This window comes from Centruroides vittatus, unplaced genomic scaffold, assembly GCF_030686945.1.
Source record: "Centruroides vittatus isolate TY-2023 unplaced genomic scaffold, ASM3068694v2 scaffold_386, whole genome shotgun sequence".
Lineage (NCBI taxonomy): Eukaryota > Metazoa > Arthropoda > Arachnida > Scorpiones > Buthidae > Centruroides > Centruroides vittatus.
This window is the reverse complement of record NW_027122706.1, coordinates 1893184-1913382: the sequence shown is the minus strand read 5'-3', so window position 1 is coordinate 1913382 and position 20199 is coordinate 1893184. Positions and strand designations below refer to the sequence as shown.

Sequence of the window (20199 nt, the reverse complement as noted above, 5' to 3'; positions counted from 1 at the left end):
TAGGATGATAAAGCCTTGACCAATTACTAGGAAACGAAATATCCTTTATAAAAATATCATTTATATCCGGATGAGGTCTAACAGTGGAGTCATTTAATGGTGAAGTCATCTCGAAACAACAAAGACGGAAACAGGTTTTGTTAGATTTGATCTACGCTTCTAAATACTTCGGTATAACCTATCCAAATCATTTTTATTCTTAAAGTTTTATTTATAATACACTGAATAATATATTACTTAAATACTGATTGAAATACTGACTCCATCTTTGAACAAAATCACGTAACGATCTAAGAAAATGTGACAAAAATTAGCATTTTAGGGTCACGATACCACGACAAACGTGTTCTTTATAGAAATAATTTTTGGCTGACTGCCTACTGTATATAATCAAATACTGTAAAAGCCTGTTTATGAGCGACTATTATGTAAATATTCACAATATTGACAATTAAGAATAATTTAACTATTATATATTTAATTAAATTGCTGTTTTCAGTTCATTGTAATATGTAAAAAAGCATTATTTTGTAGGAATTTTTACTTTTTTTGATCAGGTGAAGCAAAAAGTCATTTCAATACTATTATAGAACGTAATGACATCATTTACAATCTCGAAAGTGAAGTTTATCGAGCTTCAATAGTTGAGTAATTATAGTTCAAGGTTTAAGGATGCGAAAATAATAAAAAATAATTGTAATATAAAATATAAAAAACATCTAAAGAAAGAAAATGTGTTGTCTTTTTGCATATTTATATTATTATTCATATAAAAATTGCACATTCTCGAAACTGTCGGTGTTTTATGACGAGGCATTGCAACTTTTTTGAGGATAATTATGCAACTGATTTCGAATAGAAACTGTATAATTTTTATATTTACTTATTAATAAATTATCTAATAAATATTTTAATTTTGTAACATGTTAATTTAATATATGTTTTAGAGTTATTATCATTATCAATCAAAAAACAATTACACTTTTTTGTAAATAATATAAATTATTGTTGTTGTTTTAAATTAAAAATCTGAATGGATAGACACGAAAACGAATTATCGTATAACAGCTATATGTGCCGGTATGTGAATACTGTATAGACTGTACTTCATTTGTTTTTCAATTGGGCTCTATACCGAATACAATTACAATGATTACTTGACTGAAGTTGCTTTTTAAATGATGGAAATAATTGATTTATGTAAAATATATAATTGGCTCGCTAAGTTTTAATTTAAACTCCTTAATAATACATAAGACTAAGGAAAGTTATCATAGTTTACCAACAGAGTTCTGATTCTATTCTCAAACCGAATATATTCCATTCGTCTCTATGCCTGTTAATAAAGTGAATATAATTAATAATACTGTAATTAAATTATTAATAAATCTTTAAGTGAAAATTCAAATATTTAATTCGTTTTATGATTATTCGTTCTTGATATTTCAGTTAATCTCATTTAATTAAGGACAATGTAGCCTATAGAACGAATTAACTTTCGCTTTCAGAAAAGTCTTCATTTGAAAGAGATACTGTATTGTTCTATGTTCGCTGTATCTGCATGATCGGAAATGGGGTTCATTTCTCGGAGACACGACATAATCGGGGGCGAGGATTGTGATCATTGATCCAAGAAGTTTTTTGGTAAAGGTCACCCTAATAACTAACAACTAATCTCTTATGATCCATATATCTATAAATAATCTATGCATCTCGATTCAAAATTCAATAATCTTTCCCGAAGCAATACCCACTCGTGCTTCCCTTGTAATTCCGTCCATGAGTATTTTATTCCGGAGAAAACATTGCCTCAGAATAGGTCTCATTAACGGATCCACGATGTGACGACATGAGACTTTTATTGATAACTCGAGCTTAAATATATTTGTATATTTTAACATTTTCTTCTAGATTCACCTCTGAAAGATCTTATGTACGGTTTTCAGATATAATTGGTTGGAAAATTACTTGTTAATTCAATAATTTATTTATAAGTAAATCGATTATATAAGCAATTTTTTCCAGGTTGAAATGGTATGATAATCAGAGATATCGCATACCTAAAAATTCATCGGGGTATGTGATCTCTCTTTATTAGCGTAAAGCTAATTTAACAATCCACTCTGACTCTGTTTGTATACAGTGTTTAACATAGTCAAAAGTTTATTTACCTCTGCAGAGGCAATAGTGATGAGGTAAATGAACTTTTGACTATATACTAATGACGGTGCAATACAGTTCCTACGAATGATAATGTCGGTCGGAATTTGAAATAACTTATAACTAAATAAAATCTACGAGACGGAAAATTCACTAACACTAAACAGATACTTTAATATTTTATTTTATGAAGAACTTTTTTTTAAATAAACCTCGAAAATTATAGGAAATAATAGAGTTTTAATACTTAAACTATGGAGAGGCGAGTTATATTTATGAGTTGATAACTTATCCTTTATCATTACACTAGTATTATTTCAGTATTTTTTAATGAAACGAAATTTTAAGCTGGCATATTTTAAGAAATTTCGATATTCAAATACAATAAAACCTCACTGACGTTGCCAACCTCAAGATATACAATTTCTGGCTATATAAGTGCTGGTTATGAAAAAATTTACATACAGAACTGCAATTAGAGTTCCGTACTTAATCCTTCTAAAAGTTTAATGCGGATTAATAAGTAAACAGAAAATTACTTAATTAAATTAATTAAAAAATTGACATAATACTGTATCCTTTGCAATAACTTTTATACAGGGTGATGTATAAACACTGAATAATAGAACATTGAAATACAGAGCATATGTACTAAAAAAATGCAAGCTGTTATCAGTAGGGTTCATTTGAGTACAATACTAAACGGAATCAATATGTTTATGAAATGTTAGTAAAGGTTTTATTTAAACAATACGTTGTTTAGAAACTTTGTGTTTTCCTATCCACGTAAACGAGGATAAATATCACTTTAGGACGTTTCAATCTTGGCACTTATGTGAGGTGGCCAGTTGCCACCAAGATGGAGATTCATTTATATTAATATATTAAAAGGGGGATTTCAGAGGTGGCCAATTTAAAATCCTGTAGTCGTGAAATGTATTGGGTTAAGAACTATTACTCTATATATCCAAAAATTATTTTATAATATTATTCATTTATTAGATACTACAAATTTTACTAAAAATAAAACTAAGATATATAACTAAGATATGCTTATTTCTACACGGATTAGACACTAGTAATAATTTTTTATCATAATTTATAGCATATAATAAATAGACCAATAATTGCTTACAAGTTATAGGAATATATATAGTTATATTTTAAATTTGAAATACAATATACAGTATTTATTTAAGTACAGTACTTCCTCCTGGTAAGTTCTTTCAAAACCATGTTCATACATTATTCATTTTTGATGTTTTTTTAATTAATTATTTTGTGTATTGTTTATTAATTATATTGTAATCAATACTTTCACAAAAGGAAATGTCGATTCATTTATCACTGTTTGATAAATTACTAATTAGATATTTAGTAATTCATTATTATTTTAATTGCGAAATAATAAATATAAAATAATGGCACTTTATCCTATCTTAATTAGCAATGACATAAGCGATTTTGGGTATTTCACACATTATTTTCGATTCGTTTCCTTTTTTTTTTTAAATCAGAATTTTACATTTTATTTTTTCAATTTACATAATATCGGATTTTGCTAGCAAATCTGTTAGAAAAGTAAGTATATATTAATAAATAACATTATATTTTAAAAATTCGTACATTGATAAACCGAGAGGAATCGTTTATAGTAGATATCATAACAATTTCCACAGTAAAACTGTCTAAACGATAATAAAATTGGTATCATGCGATTCCATTTACGTAGTTTTATTGTATAACCGAATAATAAGTAGTACGGTTGCCGCTTTAAAACATATTAAGTAGAAATTTTATTCTATTAATATTTAATAATACCCTCATCCTCTATCTTAAGAATTAACGATCAGAAAAGTGAAACTTAACACACAAGCAGAGCATTGTATTCTTTATGCAGCAAAACAATTGAAAAGCAAAAGTTTAAATTACGTCAAATCCAAAAACAGCTTAAAAAGTACTAAACATTGTCCATAAATCCTTTTAAACAGAAAATGATTAATATGAAGTGTGTGGTTGACTTCTGCACGCAAACACGCGCTGCACTGCGATTGCTCTAGCTGGTTATAACAGTGTTTGTCAACTTTGTCGAAAGAAAAGTTCATTCTTGTTCGAACAAGAATAGACTTTTCTCCCAGCAACAACATCCCAGGAGCATCTTGAAGTTCCTTGATGGAGGTTGACGGATTGCAACTCATCTCTCTAATCCCATGCATGTTCTTTACGATTTAGGACCGGATATCTAGATAACTATTCCATGCAACAAATATCTTTACTGTCAAGAGTCATTGATGAGTGCAGTTATATATGTACACTTGCCTGAAAATGAAATCTGCACCCACACCATTCGGAAATGTCTCAAGCAGGATTCCAAAATGTCATTTCTCTACTTTCTTGCAGTAATGGCATTCCTTGCAGGAATGTATAGCTTAGTTAAGCATAATAACGCTACATATTATGATACCGCTTTCTTCCAACTGGTCTCTCTACGATATTTACGGAATTGTATCGGGTTTCCCACTCTCCCCACATTCTAATCCGAAGAATCATTCTGTAGACTGTAGACTACCCGAACTTCTATTTATAAATTGAGCGATTATGCTTATATATGGACACGAGTGTATAGTAAGTATGCTTATATCAAGTATTAAACATAATGATTCAATTTTAATGAAGAAAATGTAGTTTGTATGCTATACCTACAAATTCAAAAGATACATAAATTATTTCGTATGTTTTTAAGTTAGACTGTAACGAAAGTGTACGTTTTATTGCGTAATCAAGAGTAAACTTTAGGGAATAGGTTAAAAAAAAAAAATTAATTAGAAAAGGAAAAAGTCTTATCTCAACCAAACTCTTCATTCTTGATATTAATTAAAATTTATTTGGGTGAAAAATCTCGAATAAATTCATTTTTTTCAAATATTACGTTGTTTTTAATTAATATTTCTCATAAAAAATGCTTAGAAGGCTTAAAACAATATGAAAATGACGTTAGTTTATTTATAGTTCAGAATATTTGAAGGATTCAACCCTACATTGAACCAACTATTTCAAAGGCAGATTTAGGAATTATTATTTTATCTTAAAAAGAAATCAAAATACACTGTGGATGTTATGTATACTTAATGCATCATTCCAAGCATAAAATGCAGAAAAATTACGAACTTAAAATCCAACAAGGTAAAAAAAGGAAATTTATTTTGGGCTCACTTCGGTTTAGAACTGAATCTTCATATGATCCTAATAAAAATAATGTTTGTTTGTTTGTTCGCTATGCACTCCTAGGCCATTCGACCAATTGCTACGAAAATTAGCAGTTACGTTCACATACTTCCAACTTAGATAATGTCATAATCTCACCCCAAAATATCGATTGAATATCTATAAATCAATTAATTTCTACCTACATTCGATTTGCTCGCTTTACGTGTAGCACCATCTCTGGGCAAAAACTCTAACAAAATAATAAACTAAATATATTTCTTTAAAAAAAAATGATATAATTTTTAAAATATATATTATATTCACTTAATTACGTAGTAATGATATAGCGCGAAATAGATGCGCTATATCATTACTGAGACAGGTAGCATATAGCACTTACCTGCATAGAATCGAAAGTGAAAAATTTAAAGTACCCTGTGAAAAGTCCATAGTATTTAATTTTCCATATGTAACGACTCAGGTTTTTTCATTTCTTAACGTTACTTTCTTAATTCTAATAAGCACCCACCTGTAGCTAAGTGGACAAAACCATCGAACACCGGTAGTCGGTCGTGGGTTTTCGGGTTTTATTCACGTTAGTAACACCTAAATAGGGTCCAGCATCCCATAAAAGTCTTCCCGGGATTCATCTTCTTCGGCAGATCGGTCGCGTGTCGCGTTGCTGTAACCAAATAAATCAAACCAATTGTAACGAGCGATTATTTAATGTGACATCGTATCAATGCCAGGCTGCGACTTTTCGTCACAATGTCTCAATTCTTTTAGTGGTGATCTTGTTCTGTACATCACACTTTTCCTTTTAACAATAAAGTCGTGCTGGTCATTTACCTAACTCCGTTCAGGGAAATATTTTGAATTGAAGTAACATGACTTCCGGTTTGTACTGGAAATTCGAATATAGTTACTCGAGGCCTCCTACACCTATACTTTAGATCTCTGGCAGTGTCGTAACTAGGCAGCTGCAACAGGTGCATCCGCACAGGGCCCACTTGGAAGGGGGGCCCAAAATGCGTGTATTTGTTTTATTAATTTCCCAAACCTAATTAGTTAAGGGACCTAAATGCAAATTCTTGCACAGGACACAGGAATGGCTAGTTACGGCACTGATCTCTGGTCTCGATTTTCATCTATGTAACTCTTTTCTCCAGATTAAGAAAGATAGACAGACAACAGACAAATGAGGAATTTATAGGTCTGCAATTTTTTCAAATAGCAGTCCAATAATTTTTCTATAAACTCAATATTTACGAGAACGTAGTTCATACAATTTGTTGCCAAAATTTAAGCACTTTATTACCACATAAAAACAATTATTCTCGAATTTTTACAATATTTTTTTTATTAAACAAATCATAAGAAGTCTTTCGGACGTTAAGATTAGCAACTTCGATCACAACCTGACCCAACACGGATCACTTTTCAACTATTAATAGTAGACCAGTAAAAGGGTTTATAATACCGGGTGACCAATTTAACACATTTTAAAAATTCTTTATTCCTCTACTGTACTTAATTTAAAGAATTTTTAAAATGTGTTAAATTGGGTACTCGGTGTGATAAACCCTTACGTCAGATAATCTTTGTAGTTATATAGGCTAAATCAAATAATATAATATAATTACGAAATAATCTAATAATCTTAATCTTTGTCTTGAAATTTTCAATCGGATTTATTAATTATTTCTTAAATATTCATATTTAATAACCTATATTTAGCCTTATTTTATAATTGACCTACATTCTATATTCAAACACAACTAGTTAATTTATTCTCGACAACTTTGAAGAATTTAAAATCATTGTAACTACAACCTTACCTACGTTTGACACAATTTTTCTGTGTTGCAATTTCAGTAGAAATATTTTTTTAGATTTATATAAAAGTCAATACACTTTCTCGTTTTCGAGTGAATATTCTTCTGACACAGGTAATATTATATTATTTTATTTACAATAATTAAGCGTTTATGATATAGTAAGTAATATACAAAATGGCCGCAAATTCCTAACGCCTGAGATTACGTTATCGCTTTCTAGAAGTAAAGTACTGTATATCCTGATCATAAATTTACTTAAATATAAATTAAGTTGGGGTGTGATATAATTAAAATTCTTAAAATTCAGACTTAACACGCGCTAATTCACTTTGGTATTTTGAAAAGGAAAACTTCTAAACTGCTTTTAACACAGCTGAAAATCTAAAAGTAATTATTAGGAACGATTTTAATGACGCCAACTCAAAAGATCTGCAGAAGAAAATGAAAAATATTCAATTTTTGTGAAGAATGGATGGAAATATACAGATAACTCCTAACTACAATGTATGGCACTTTGCTAAATTATTAGACCCATGCAAAAAATTGATAATTTCTTAATTTATGTATATTAGGTTTTTTGAAATAAAAGGTAAGTTTTTTTGTATATAAAATTTAAAAAAATAAAAATGAAAATTAGTATTTTGTATGACTACCCTTTACAGCTTTATATGACAAGGAATTTTATACATTTTTTTAAAATTTTTGTTCTCATCAATGGGGTATGGTGCCATACTTTAATAAGAACCTCTATCAATTCTCTTTTTGTAGTAGAAAGTTGATTTTTCTTATATTTACAATGATGCCATGTAAAAAATTTATTAGAAGTGTTTGTGATATAATAGAAAAAAATACTAATTCCTTAAACAATATTACGAAAAAAAAAGAGAAATTATGATTTTAGTCAATGTCCTAATAAATTGGCAAGGTACTTTGTGATTATTCTATACCAGGGGTTCCCAACCTTTTTAATGTATCGATTCCTTTTAAGAAATTTTATTTTTCCTTTCTTTCAATATTATATGATATATATTATACAATATTATATAACTTATATTATCTATATAATTATATATGCAACGGTCTCTTTCATATCTTCCTACATTTATTTGAGAGCAAAACTGTAAAATTTTTAATATTTTTAAGTAAATTTTTTATATTTTTATCGACCCCCGAAACTTTCATTGGCTCTTAAGGGGGTCAATACCGATCCCGTTGGGAAACCCTGTTCTATTCTTTACCAAAAGTTTAAAAATCATTAATGTATTAACTGAATCAATTCAGTGAATATTCTTCCAGATATTTAAATATATCTTTAAAAATTATTTTGAAAAAGACTGAAATAAAGAACGGGAAAGTTGAATTGAGATGTAGAAACTAATATTATTATTACTGTACTTTTTGTTTCTTTCCATCCTATGGGCCCTTTTAATTATCCATCATGGGTTCGACTAGATCCACAATGGGGGCCAAATTGTTAGGGATGGCCCTACATACCAGGGACGGATCCCTAAAAAATTCTTGAGTTTTCTCACCCGGTGTAGTAGACTGACGCCTTTAATTTTGATTTTTGGCTATCACAGAAGATACACTGCTGGCCGTTAAAATTGCTACACCAGGAAGGAAAGCAAATAGCATAATCATATTTATTTTACACACAATATAATCAAAGGAGATATGATCAAATTGATAGGTAATCTTGAGATATAGAGCACCCAGCGTGTTATCTTTTATGCAAATTTTGTGTTTGTTGCTTTACAGACTTCATGATGTAGCAATTTTAATGGCCAGCAGGGTATATCAGTTTGAATTATTAAACTAATTTGACTTACTTATCGTAAATTGTTCCAACTTTTGTATTTTTATCCCTATTTTGAGTCAATGACATCGTTGTTATAGATCTAACTACTCTTTAGATAGATATTTTAACATTTATCAATGTTTGTTGCTTAAATGTGATTTTACTATAGAATTTTTTTTTCTGTATTAATAAGATAAAGCGGTATTTTAAAAATTGCTTACTTTAAATAAAAATAATGCTAATTCACAATATAAAAAAATATTAATGCTTCGGATAAAACATAAAAATATTTCGCATTTTTCACGATATCGTTATTTGTTTATGATACAAGTATAATAATACAGGTAAAAATAATAAATTCGGAATTTAGTTAGCTTTCGATCATAACATATTTCAAATAAAACCCCATATATATTATCTCATTAACTAATAAATATATCGGAATTCAAATCATTTAGCCTGTTACATAATTTGAATTTTCATACAAAATGAGATCGAATTACTTGTTATTCAAATTCTTTCTAAGTTTAAAAAGTAGGTAAACGAGTTTTTTTTTTGGTCAATAAGACAGTTATTTCACGTTAGCTTTTCATCTAAAATTCACGCATCTAAAGCAGTCATTTTGGTTCCGTAAAGTCTACTTCCTTGTATGTTTCATTTCCTGTTAATTGCATGTATAACACGCTGCCTTTACGACGATATTCTTAGACAATTACATACGAAAAGTAACGAAAGAAAGAACATGTCAAGTTTCTTTTGTGTCCGTTTTCTTTTATACTCATTTAAAAATGCATTTCATATTTATTTTCGTATTGTTTATAATTTGTTTTTAACAATGGTTGCGGGTTTGCGCCTGATTAATCTGGTGGGCTAGCCACATAGAGTTTTCCATGTTATCTTCAGTGTCTAACACCTGAATAGGGGCCAGTTTCTCATAAAAAGTTACTTTAGAGTTTTCTCCAGAGAATTTCTCGTACTTATGTACTTATTCATAAATTTTTACAAGTCATTTTCTCGAGAAAAATCAGTTGAGATTTTAAAAAATAATGTGTACAAGTTTTTGTTTTAGTCATTATTAAAATAAAGCTGATCTCACGTGTTGTTGAAAAAATTTATTTATTTTATGCAATTCATCAATGTCCTTTCTTTTTTTGATGGTTCAAATAGAAAATAATATGAGCACACGTAAATCACACATTTTGTTTGTCAAGATTAGAGCTTTATTTTTGTAATAATCTTATTTTTTCACATTGAATCTATTTTTAAAGTATCTAAACTCTCCGTATCGCTCTTTTGTTTGGAAATTTGCATAAAAGATAATTTGCTTCGTGTATTGAAAGACATTCATAAGGTACGTGTTCTCAACTTATATAATTAATTTTCTGCGCCTGTGGGAGTCCATGTTTGATTCTTTTCGTCTTCTGTCGAATTATCTAAGAAAATACTGTATATAGGTTAATATTTAGATAGAATCGATTGAAATTTTTTTACTCTTTTCGCCCTATGTGTACTAAGTAGTCCTTTTTTCAAACCAATTGTGGATTCGACCAAATCTACAATGGATTTGATGGGAGGGCCTAATGCTGAAGAATGAGGCCCGAATTATCTGAAATTACTGGAGTTTTTCGACTGCTCGAATTCGATTCGGGATTCCCCAGAACGGTAGATTGATTTCTAGTTGTGTAATTAATGTTTTTGGTTTTTTTCTTATATTTTTAATGTATTTATATTAGATTATTGTTTACCGAGAAAAACATTTACTTCGGAATATTATTTAGAACAATAATTGGCGGTTCACAGATTTAATTTCGAATAAAATAATATTTTCTGAGAGAAGAAATTCTCCAGAGGAAACTCTAAAGTAAATGAATTGGGGTTATTTTTAATATTATTTCATTATTTATTTTTATTACGCAAAATAAAGTTGATTAAATATGTTATTTAAAGTGAGTAATGCATTTAATGTATAATTAAAAAATTATGTGTACAAATTAAATATAATTTGTTGACACATAAGTTAATAATTTTATTTGTAATAAATTTAAAAGATTTAGTTAAATAAATGATAACAGATAATGAAAAATATAATGAATCACAACAACATTAAGTTAAGAAAATCTTTAATAAGCAATTAACGAAGGGAATTTTTGGTTAAAATGAACCTCTAACATGTCATAAGTATGCTGATTAATGTTTTTAAAATCAATTTAAAGTGCATTGCTACAACCGAAACCTTGACATAATTTAAAACTTAATACGGTTTTTTAGAAATTATAATTATATAGAAGAGTAATCACTCTAACTCACTTATTTTATTCTTTTGCAATACACTATCATACTTGTACAGTCAAATGATGAAAATATGTTCTAAGTACTGAAAAATTTATATGAAAATCTAAATTTATAAACATTTATAAAGTCTTGATATCGAAAATATCATTTAAACTTTATTATCGATTCTAATTTACAGTTGATTTTGAGTAAATAACCATAAAAATAATTGATAAATGCAACATTATATCAAATAGCATGCAAATCAATAGGGATTATTTATTGTGATATCTATTGAATTGCACTAAAGAATTTTTGGATATAAAGTTATATCTATATTAAGGCATTTTTTAAAATTTTAAATCACTGTAAATCTCGATTTTATTTTAAATTGGCCCAAAGAATAATTATTAATTATTGTGTACGTATAAGAAATTGTTTTGGTGTTTGAATTGGATCCGTCTGAAGTGTTTGCATAATGTAAAACCGGTTACAGTTTTACACATTTTACATAATTGAATGGATTAGTTAAGAATGGAAAACGACGTTTTGGTATGACGTATCCATAAAATTCACCAGAGTCTGAAAATAATTCGGACCAATATTCCTTTACGAAGACAGAGGAAAACATACAGCAAATACCGGATGATCGTAAATAACTATCCCTATTCAACACCATCTAGAGATATTTAGCATTAATTCCTTCCACTGTGGAGTGGAGAACCTCAGAAACTTTTCGTGAGCAACTCAGAGGTTCGATTAAAAATCTCAGCGAAAAGAGACCACTAGAAAACATTGCTGACAACATTTTAAAGCGAATATTTTTAATGATGATAAGGAGGAAGCTGCTATCACTCATCAAACTTCAAAGAGAACATCATGGGGGTCATTTTAGGAAGAAACTGTATTCAAAGGATGTTCCTGTCTGAAATCTTCGAAACTAGATTATGATTCCTCAATGATATTCATGAGATTCTGCATATACTACATTTTAAAAATATTGTAAAATTTACTTGTTTTCCTCTCTGTTTCTGCTTATTTGAACGTAAATTTCTTTAATTATTAATTTTTTAAAACAAATATTAATATTTATAAAATAATTTATGCAAATTTCCAGGACAAGAATGGAGAAAGAAAAGAATTGTTCAGTAGAAGAAGAAAATTGCGAAGAAGAAATACCCAATCGAGGACATTGGGGAGGAAGATTCGATTTTATTTTAGCTTGTTTAGGAACGGCGGTGGGTTTAGGAAATGTCTGGCGATTTCCTTATTTAACGTATAAAAACGGAGGCGGTAAGTCGGAACCACGCTCAACCTTGAATATATTTTTAAAATGATAATTATAATTACATAATTAATCGATTTTAGGTAACTTACGAATTTTTTTTAGGTGCTTTCGTCGTGCCTTACATCATCATGGTCTTCGTCATAGGCTTACCTGTCTTTTTGGTCGAACTGACCCTCGGCCAATATAGTGCATTGGGACCCCTTAAAGTTTTTCAAAATATTTCGCCGTTATTTAAAGGTCAGAAGTTTAAATTCAATTTATTATTATTACTTATAAATAAATAAATTCGGTTAAATCGCCGAGACGGGTTAAGGCATCAGCCTACCGCTCTGATACATCGAATGAGGGCAGCAACCCCAAGAATTTTTTAAGGGCTAAGCCGGATACGTCCTTCTTCACTCGGCCGTCTCGTTGTGACCCTGGTCAAACTCACAATGAGTCTGAAAAAAGGCTTTTTTAGTGCCCGCAGGATGGAAAGAGTAAAGGGAAAACAATAGAAAAATTCAGCGAAAATAATTGTTATTTGAGACAAAGTAAGACAAAAACATATATATTTAATGTTACTTCGAATAAGAATTGTCTAATATTGTTATATGACATATGTATACAGTAGAAAATACAGTAATTAAACTTGCAATAAGCATTCTTTTTGGCAGAATTATTAAGTATAAATCCTGAAACACTACAGATAACATGTATAAGTCTGAAATTTGCTTCATCCGAGTGAGATGAAATGGAGACGATCTCAAGCTGCCTATAACTGAGTTCACACGAATTCTTAATTACAAGATTGTCTCTTTCGAAATTAAAAATTTCTTTATTTTTCCTATTGTGAAACTATTTCTTCATGTAACAACGACTAATGATAGAACTACAAATGCGTTTTATTTCCTGAAATATTATTATATATATCTGCATTTGTTTAACAAATACTCATTCCGAGCTATTGTCTTTGCCTTTCCTCAATTGGTTATTGTTATTCTGCCTTTGAATTTGTTTTACAATTTTTTCCTCGTATTTATTTTAAAAACTAACATTAAAATGTTTACATAACATTCTCGTAAAGTTTTCAAATTATCTGTTCTGCTAATATTATTTAAATACATTTATACACGTTTAACACAAATAAACGGAAGGAAACTTTTTTTAAAGAAAGAATTTTTAAACATTTTCTATAGAAAACGGTTTAACTCCGAACGGAATTCACCTACAATAGAGAATTCTCTTGTTGTTGTAAGATATTCCAGTTAATTTGTTTCCAAGTTTGTTAATTTTCGTAGGTAGTGCGGATCGAAGCGTGAGATTTCATTTCTTATCTCGTTTGTCAATTTTCTTATAGGTAGATTTGATAGTAATGAATATAATGATTAGATTGATGATATAAGAAAACTCAACGCATGGATGATCAGCAAAGGGGTGTCTCCTAAAAGGATTTTATGGAAAACTGGCCCCTATTTAGGTATTATACACGTGAAGAAAAACTCAGAAAATTCCACGTGGCCAACCCTAACGAGTTTAACACCTAAATAGGGACCAGTTCACACGTTGCATTGTCTTATCTTATCAATCCTAAATAATGACTTTAAATATTTCCGTGTAAAACGTGTTAAATTTACATTCATTAAATATGAAACTCCAGTAAAAATTATAATGAATTTTTGCAAACTCATTTTTGGAAAAATTCTAAATGATTATTAAATCGTGTTTTGATTTTAGATTATTTGTTATTTGACAAAATTATTTCAAATGTGTTATGTCATGATAAAGAAATTTGGTCGATAAGATGCAAGTTACATATTGATAAAATTGAATAAATATTAATATTAATAAAAGGGTATTAGTATTTAATCAATCTTGTTTAGAATTAAATAAGTTCAATTGTTACATCAATGTTTTTATTTGTTATTAATTTGAACATAACACTGTAATTAAGTTATAGTCTATAACTTAATCACACCTTCTCATAGGAGAGTCAAGGAAGACTTGTGATATTAAGGGCCCCGTGGTTTGGCCCTACAGTGAGGCCTCTACTATAGCATCAAATTTGTTAAGAGTTAATTCTTCTGAATGAGCCTGATTAAGTAATAGTTATCGACGTTTTAGAAACTTTTAGAAATAAACGTGATATTTCAGGCTATTGTCTGTAAATTGCAATAACAATTCAACTAAAAGTTAGAGATAAAATGAGAAAAATAAATATGAAACAATTTTGTTACTTCCCAGAAAAGATACGGATTTTAATTCTACTGGTCACACACAATTGATCTTGATTAATGAGAAAATCAAATTTCGAGTTTAAAGATAAATGTAATTTGAATGTATAAACATATTTGTGTGAGAAAGACATAAATATTCTGTTATTCAGTGAAGAAACAAGATTTTCCCATTATCATCGTGACTTTACTATTTATTATTAGGCCTATTACATTTTTATTATTTCTTTCAATAACAAAGCAATAAATTATGTATAAATGAATAGAATTTTACAATTTATGGGGCTAAACTACTATTTGGGTTTTTCATAAACTATTATCTCTTTTTCTATAGTCATTATTTAAAATTGCTCTTTAATAACAATACTACAATACAGATTTACTATTTCAACTACTCTAAATACAAGAAAATGGTTAATATAAAAATAACTTTCTTGAATGAATGAAATGTAACAAGGAGTGATTATAAAATATTCAATACAATTTTTTAAATTGTGTACGAATTGTAACGCTTATTTCTCATCGAAGAAATTAAAAATTATATTTTTTTCTTAAGTATCACTTTCTATATAGAAAATAACGACTACGTCATTTTCTTAAACTTCTATTAAATATATATATATAATAAATTCATCATTATATAAATTTAGATTGCTACTTTATTCGAAGGTAGAAAGTAGAGAAAGAGTTTGAAAGAGAGTAAAGTACATGTACGTGCTTTTTTATTATGCTGTTATGCAAACAAAAATCTATTATATTCTCAATAAGAGAATACTTTAAGTTATCGCATGAGAGAATTCAAAACAATACTGTAGACACACGCTAAAATATATTTTAAATATATACAAAAAATTGCAGAATTTATTAAATGTTTAATAAATTCTGACACTAAACCGATTTGATGCTTATACTGTAATTTAATGGAATTTTTGACAGATTTTATAAAACTGGTGTAATTATTATTTAACAGTATCATTAACATATAAATTACATTACTCGAAGCGGCATGATTATAATTATGATACAAATAGCAAAAGATATTATCAGATTATTTCTTATCTTTAATCTTCTCTGACAATATATTCAGTATTAACTACTCGGTGTCTTTTTTTCTTTAATTTTAATGCTAGTAAATTAGTAAAATTTTAATATTTGTCCTTCTCTGTTATCCATAAAATTCTCTACAGTAGAGTCATATCTTTCACGGTTCATATACAGAGGAGCGCATTCTTATTGTATTCAACAATATGAGATGATCACAGTATTTAAATACGCATTAAATACATGTAAACGTATACAGTTAAACCTCCGAACAATGGACACTGATGAGAACATAAAGAGTGGACATTGTTTGGAGGTTATTTTGTATACGTATCAGGTGGCCGTTGTTGAAGGTTCGACTGTATATATTCCTAATTCCATATAAAATTATAATATATTTCTATTTTTATTAAAAATTTTAAAATAGGAAAGTATTCTTTATCATTAAATATAAGTACAGTAGAGCATCGATTATCCGACCCCTATTAACTGACTTATCGGTTAACCGACCGCGTTCTAGTCGGCAAATTCAAATGTCCGCTAGTGATGTGGCGCTACAATATTTGGTTATGTCTTGGCTACTTTAATATTATTTTTGTTAAATTTTTGCATGTTTTAGCTGGCAGCACTGGCTCGACCATGAAAGAGAGGATAGTATTTAAACCAGGCCTAATACACTATACTAATAATGTATTTTTTCATACTTTTCGGTTATCCGACCAACCCCAGTCTCCAATTAAGTCGGATAATCGATGCTCTACTGTATTTATAATATTTTAACAAAAATCTTAATTTAACAATGCAATTTTGCGACAAATTCCAGGTTATTAAAAGAAAAATTAGTGAATTTCAATAGAAATATTTAATTTCAGGTATCGGATATGCTACGATTATAGCAGCAGCATTGGTCGCCATTTACTATAATATGATTATCGCTTATACAATAAATTATCTGTTTGATTCATTCCGAAGCGATATGCAATGGCAATATTGTCATCACGACTTCAATACTGAAAGTAAGTGCTAAAATTAAACATTTTTATATCATTAATAAATTATTACAGTAAAACCTCGGTTTAACGGACAACCTCAAAAATTATTTTCCAAAATATGTTCATTTATTTATTTCGATTTCCATCGTATATTTGTTTATTACATTCTCAGTATCGCACTGGGTACATAAGCAATAGTGCATATAGAAAATTTTTCTGGGAAATTAAACTTCTTACATACTTGATTTTAACTACACGAACGTATCTATGCAAGTAGAAACAAATAATCTAACTATTTTTTCAATTTTTAACACTCACATTCGGAAAACCTACTTTATTACAACAGATTTTCGGGTTTGACGAACTCCCCTCTTCCGAATTTTTATGTTAAATCGAAGTTTCACTGCATTTTAAGAAAATAATTCGTTTAGATAAATTTATAAATAAATAAACTGAAGTTTACTCTGTAGGTAATTATATTTTTTCAATATTTTGGCTTTAATACGGCGTATGTATACGAACAAACCCATAGAATTCTGGATAATGGTACATCATTATGAATTCCAGCAAGATCGATACCTGATGAAATCTCGATTAATCTGCAGAATTTACGATTTCGTGACTGAAAAAAAATTAAAGTTTACAAATCATCTTATAGGAATTCGCTTATCATTTCCAATTACCGTTAAACCACTGAACAACAACCACTGACGGCGATGTAAAATCTGACCGTCGTTTGGGGGTTATTTTGTGTGCGTTTTTGTTTAAGAAACAAAAACCAGTCCCTGAAAAAAATGACTGCTGTTTAACGTTAGCCGTTATTGGAAGTTCGACTTAATTTTATTCATAAACAAGTAAGCCATATTTATTTTCAAGATGAGTGTACGACAGGTGTACGTACCTTGAAATCCCCAATCTGCCCTGAGAAACATCCATATTCTCAAAATCCCCGATATGCTGCTGTTTCAGGAATTTTTCGTGGATAGTCCCCCCCGTATATGTCAGGCCCATTTATAGGTCCGACCGAACCCATGATGGGTATAATTAAATAAGCCTTCTTAGCAGGGCTGTGGAGTCGGAGTCGTCAAAAATTCCGCCCATTCCGACTCTTTTCTACTTCCTAACTTGTTATGTATATAAAACGGAAAGTATTGGAATCGTGTCAAATTGACCCTCCAAGTTTTTTGCGAATCTAAACATTTGAATACCTCCGAACAAAAAAAAATGTCAATTAAAGGGGAGGGTGTGTGTGTTGGCGTCTAATTTGTTTAATTTCTTTATTCTCTGTTCTGAGATATGAAACAATAATATCTCAGAATGGGTAAAGTTTAAGAAACTTAATTTGTCACTGTAGCTTGTGTATAAAGGAACATTAATGGTATTAAATTTTAGTTCTTAATTAAAGGTCGACAGGGTGGAGACATAGAAGGGATCATGTGTCGTATCTCCAATGCGGTCGAATTTAATGACTATTTTGCTCGTTATTAGCGTTCACAAGTTTTTTAAATACAACTCGTCTCTACCCTCAAAATTAAGCTTCCTGTCATTTTATAATAGTACAGTAAAGCCCGTTAAGATGTTCTCGCCTAAGATGTTAAAATGTGTATGGGGATACGATTTAGTTTAAAACCACAGAAATTATTAGGTTTCAAACACAGTGAACAAAATCGTGCCCCCCACACACAGACTAACATCCATATACTCGTATACAGAAAAAAACCGAATTTCGACATTTCAAGGTGTCCAAAAATGTAAAAATTTGGGAGGGGTCATTTTTTGACCGATCGCTACACTTTTCCTTATTATATATAACAGCCGGGAAAGTAAAAATTATCGAATATATACCGGTATTTATATTTATATTGACTGTGTCATTACTTAGAGGAGTCTTTTAGCTTTGGAATAGAAAAGTTTCTACGTTCTATCTTTATTAGAACTCTATTTATTGAATATTTTATTCTGAGTTCACGTGATGACATCAGAATTTCCGGGCCTATTTTTGGTAACAAGTCCGCCCCTGGTCGGAGTCAGTAGATTTTTACACGACTCCACAGCCCTGCTTCTTAGTGTCCATAGGACGAAAAGAGTTAAAAATCAAAAAGTGTATACAATGGAACCTCACTTAACGAGTAATTCGCATAACGATTAAATCAAATTGTGAAAAAATGACTCACTTAACGAGCGAATTTCGCGTAACGAGTGACCAGGAGAGGAGAAGTCTCGGATCAGTCTGTGTTTAGAACTCGTTCCACTTGCATCTTAGTGTCGCTTCTAATCACACATTTTTTCAAACTTGTAATTCACACATATTGCCTATAAATATTAACAATCATAGCCCGTTATATAATAAACACGCCAAACGATATGCCAAGTTCTTGGCTATGTAAAGACTATAATTAAATATTAAAAATTAATTAATTTGACTAGAAGTAGGCAGTTATGCTGCCATCTTGTATTAAATTTAATAATTATAAATAATTAATTTTTTATTTAGACATTTTAAAAATTTCATTTGTAATTGGTCATTAAGAGGAGATGGCAGCATAACTGCCTACCTCTAGTCAAATTAATCAATTTTTAAATATTTAATTATAGCCTTTACATACCCCAAGAATTTGGCATATCGTTTGAAGTGTTTATCAAACATACTAGCGAGGTTCAGGCCGAAGTTTTAAACGCGAAAACGTGTACGTCGGACGTTCGGCGCCGTCTTCCTGTAAGCCTAGAAGTTTGGTATTGGCGTTTGGAAAGTCAGTGGAATCACGCTCGACATTCCAAACGCCGTTGTCAAACTTCTAGGCTTACAAGAAGGCGGCGCTGAACGTCCGACATACACGTTTTCGCATTTAAAACTTCGGCCTTTACCTCGCTATTAGCTGTGATTTTTTTCTTTTTTGCAAATCCATTTCTCATTCTAGGTTGATTCATTCCGCGCTGGAAGAAAAGATGATGATGATTCACGCTCCTTAACAATGTACAGGTATAGGACAAAATAATAGGAACACGTATGAAAGAATGCAAAATATTTATTACTAGGGAGTTGAACCACCATTAGCCTGAATTACAGCTTGTATCTGACATGGGATTGAGAAATAAAGGTTGTGCAGAAAGTTTAAGGGAATTCACAGCCATTCCTCCTGCAGAGCGGTCTCGAGATCGGGTAGTGTGCATGGAGGAGGAAACTGAGCACGGATTTTGTTCTCTAAAAAACCCCACACGGGCTCAATGATGTCGAGATCAGGGGACTGAGGACACCACGTGAGATGTTCCACTTCATCATTATGCTCATCCAACCATGTTTGAACACAGTGAGCCATGTGTACAGGGGCGTTATCATCTTGAAATAGAGGACGCTCTCCAGGAAACAGAGTATGAAGCATAGGGTGTAAAT

At 30.0% G+C, this 20199-nt stretch overlaps 1 protein-coding gene across 2 annotated transcripts in view; it reads left to right on the top strand.

Annotated features, from left to right (window-relative positions):
* LOC136988720 (sodium- and chloride-dependent glycine transporter 1-like) overlaps positions 1-20199 on the top strand; it is a 44266-nt gene that overhangs the window by 7390 nt on the left and 16677 nt on the right. Inside the window, exons 2-4 of one of the 2 annotated variants that reach the window (XM_067286676.1) lie at positions 12398-12567; positions 12665-12799; positions 16689-16832. In XM_067286676.1, the coding sequence (XP_067142777.1) occupies positions 12399-12567; positions 12665-12799; positions 16689-16832 (448 nt within the window). In that variant the 5' untranslated portion in view covers position 12398. Of the gene's footprint in view, positions 1-12391; positions 12568-12664; positions 12800-16688; positions 16833-20199 lie in introns of both variants that reach the window. The other variant, XM_067286675.1, reaches the window with a different exon arrangement.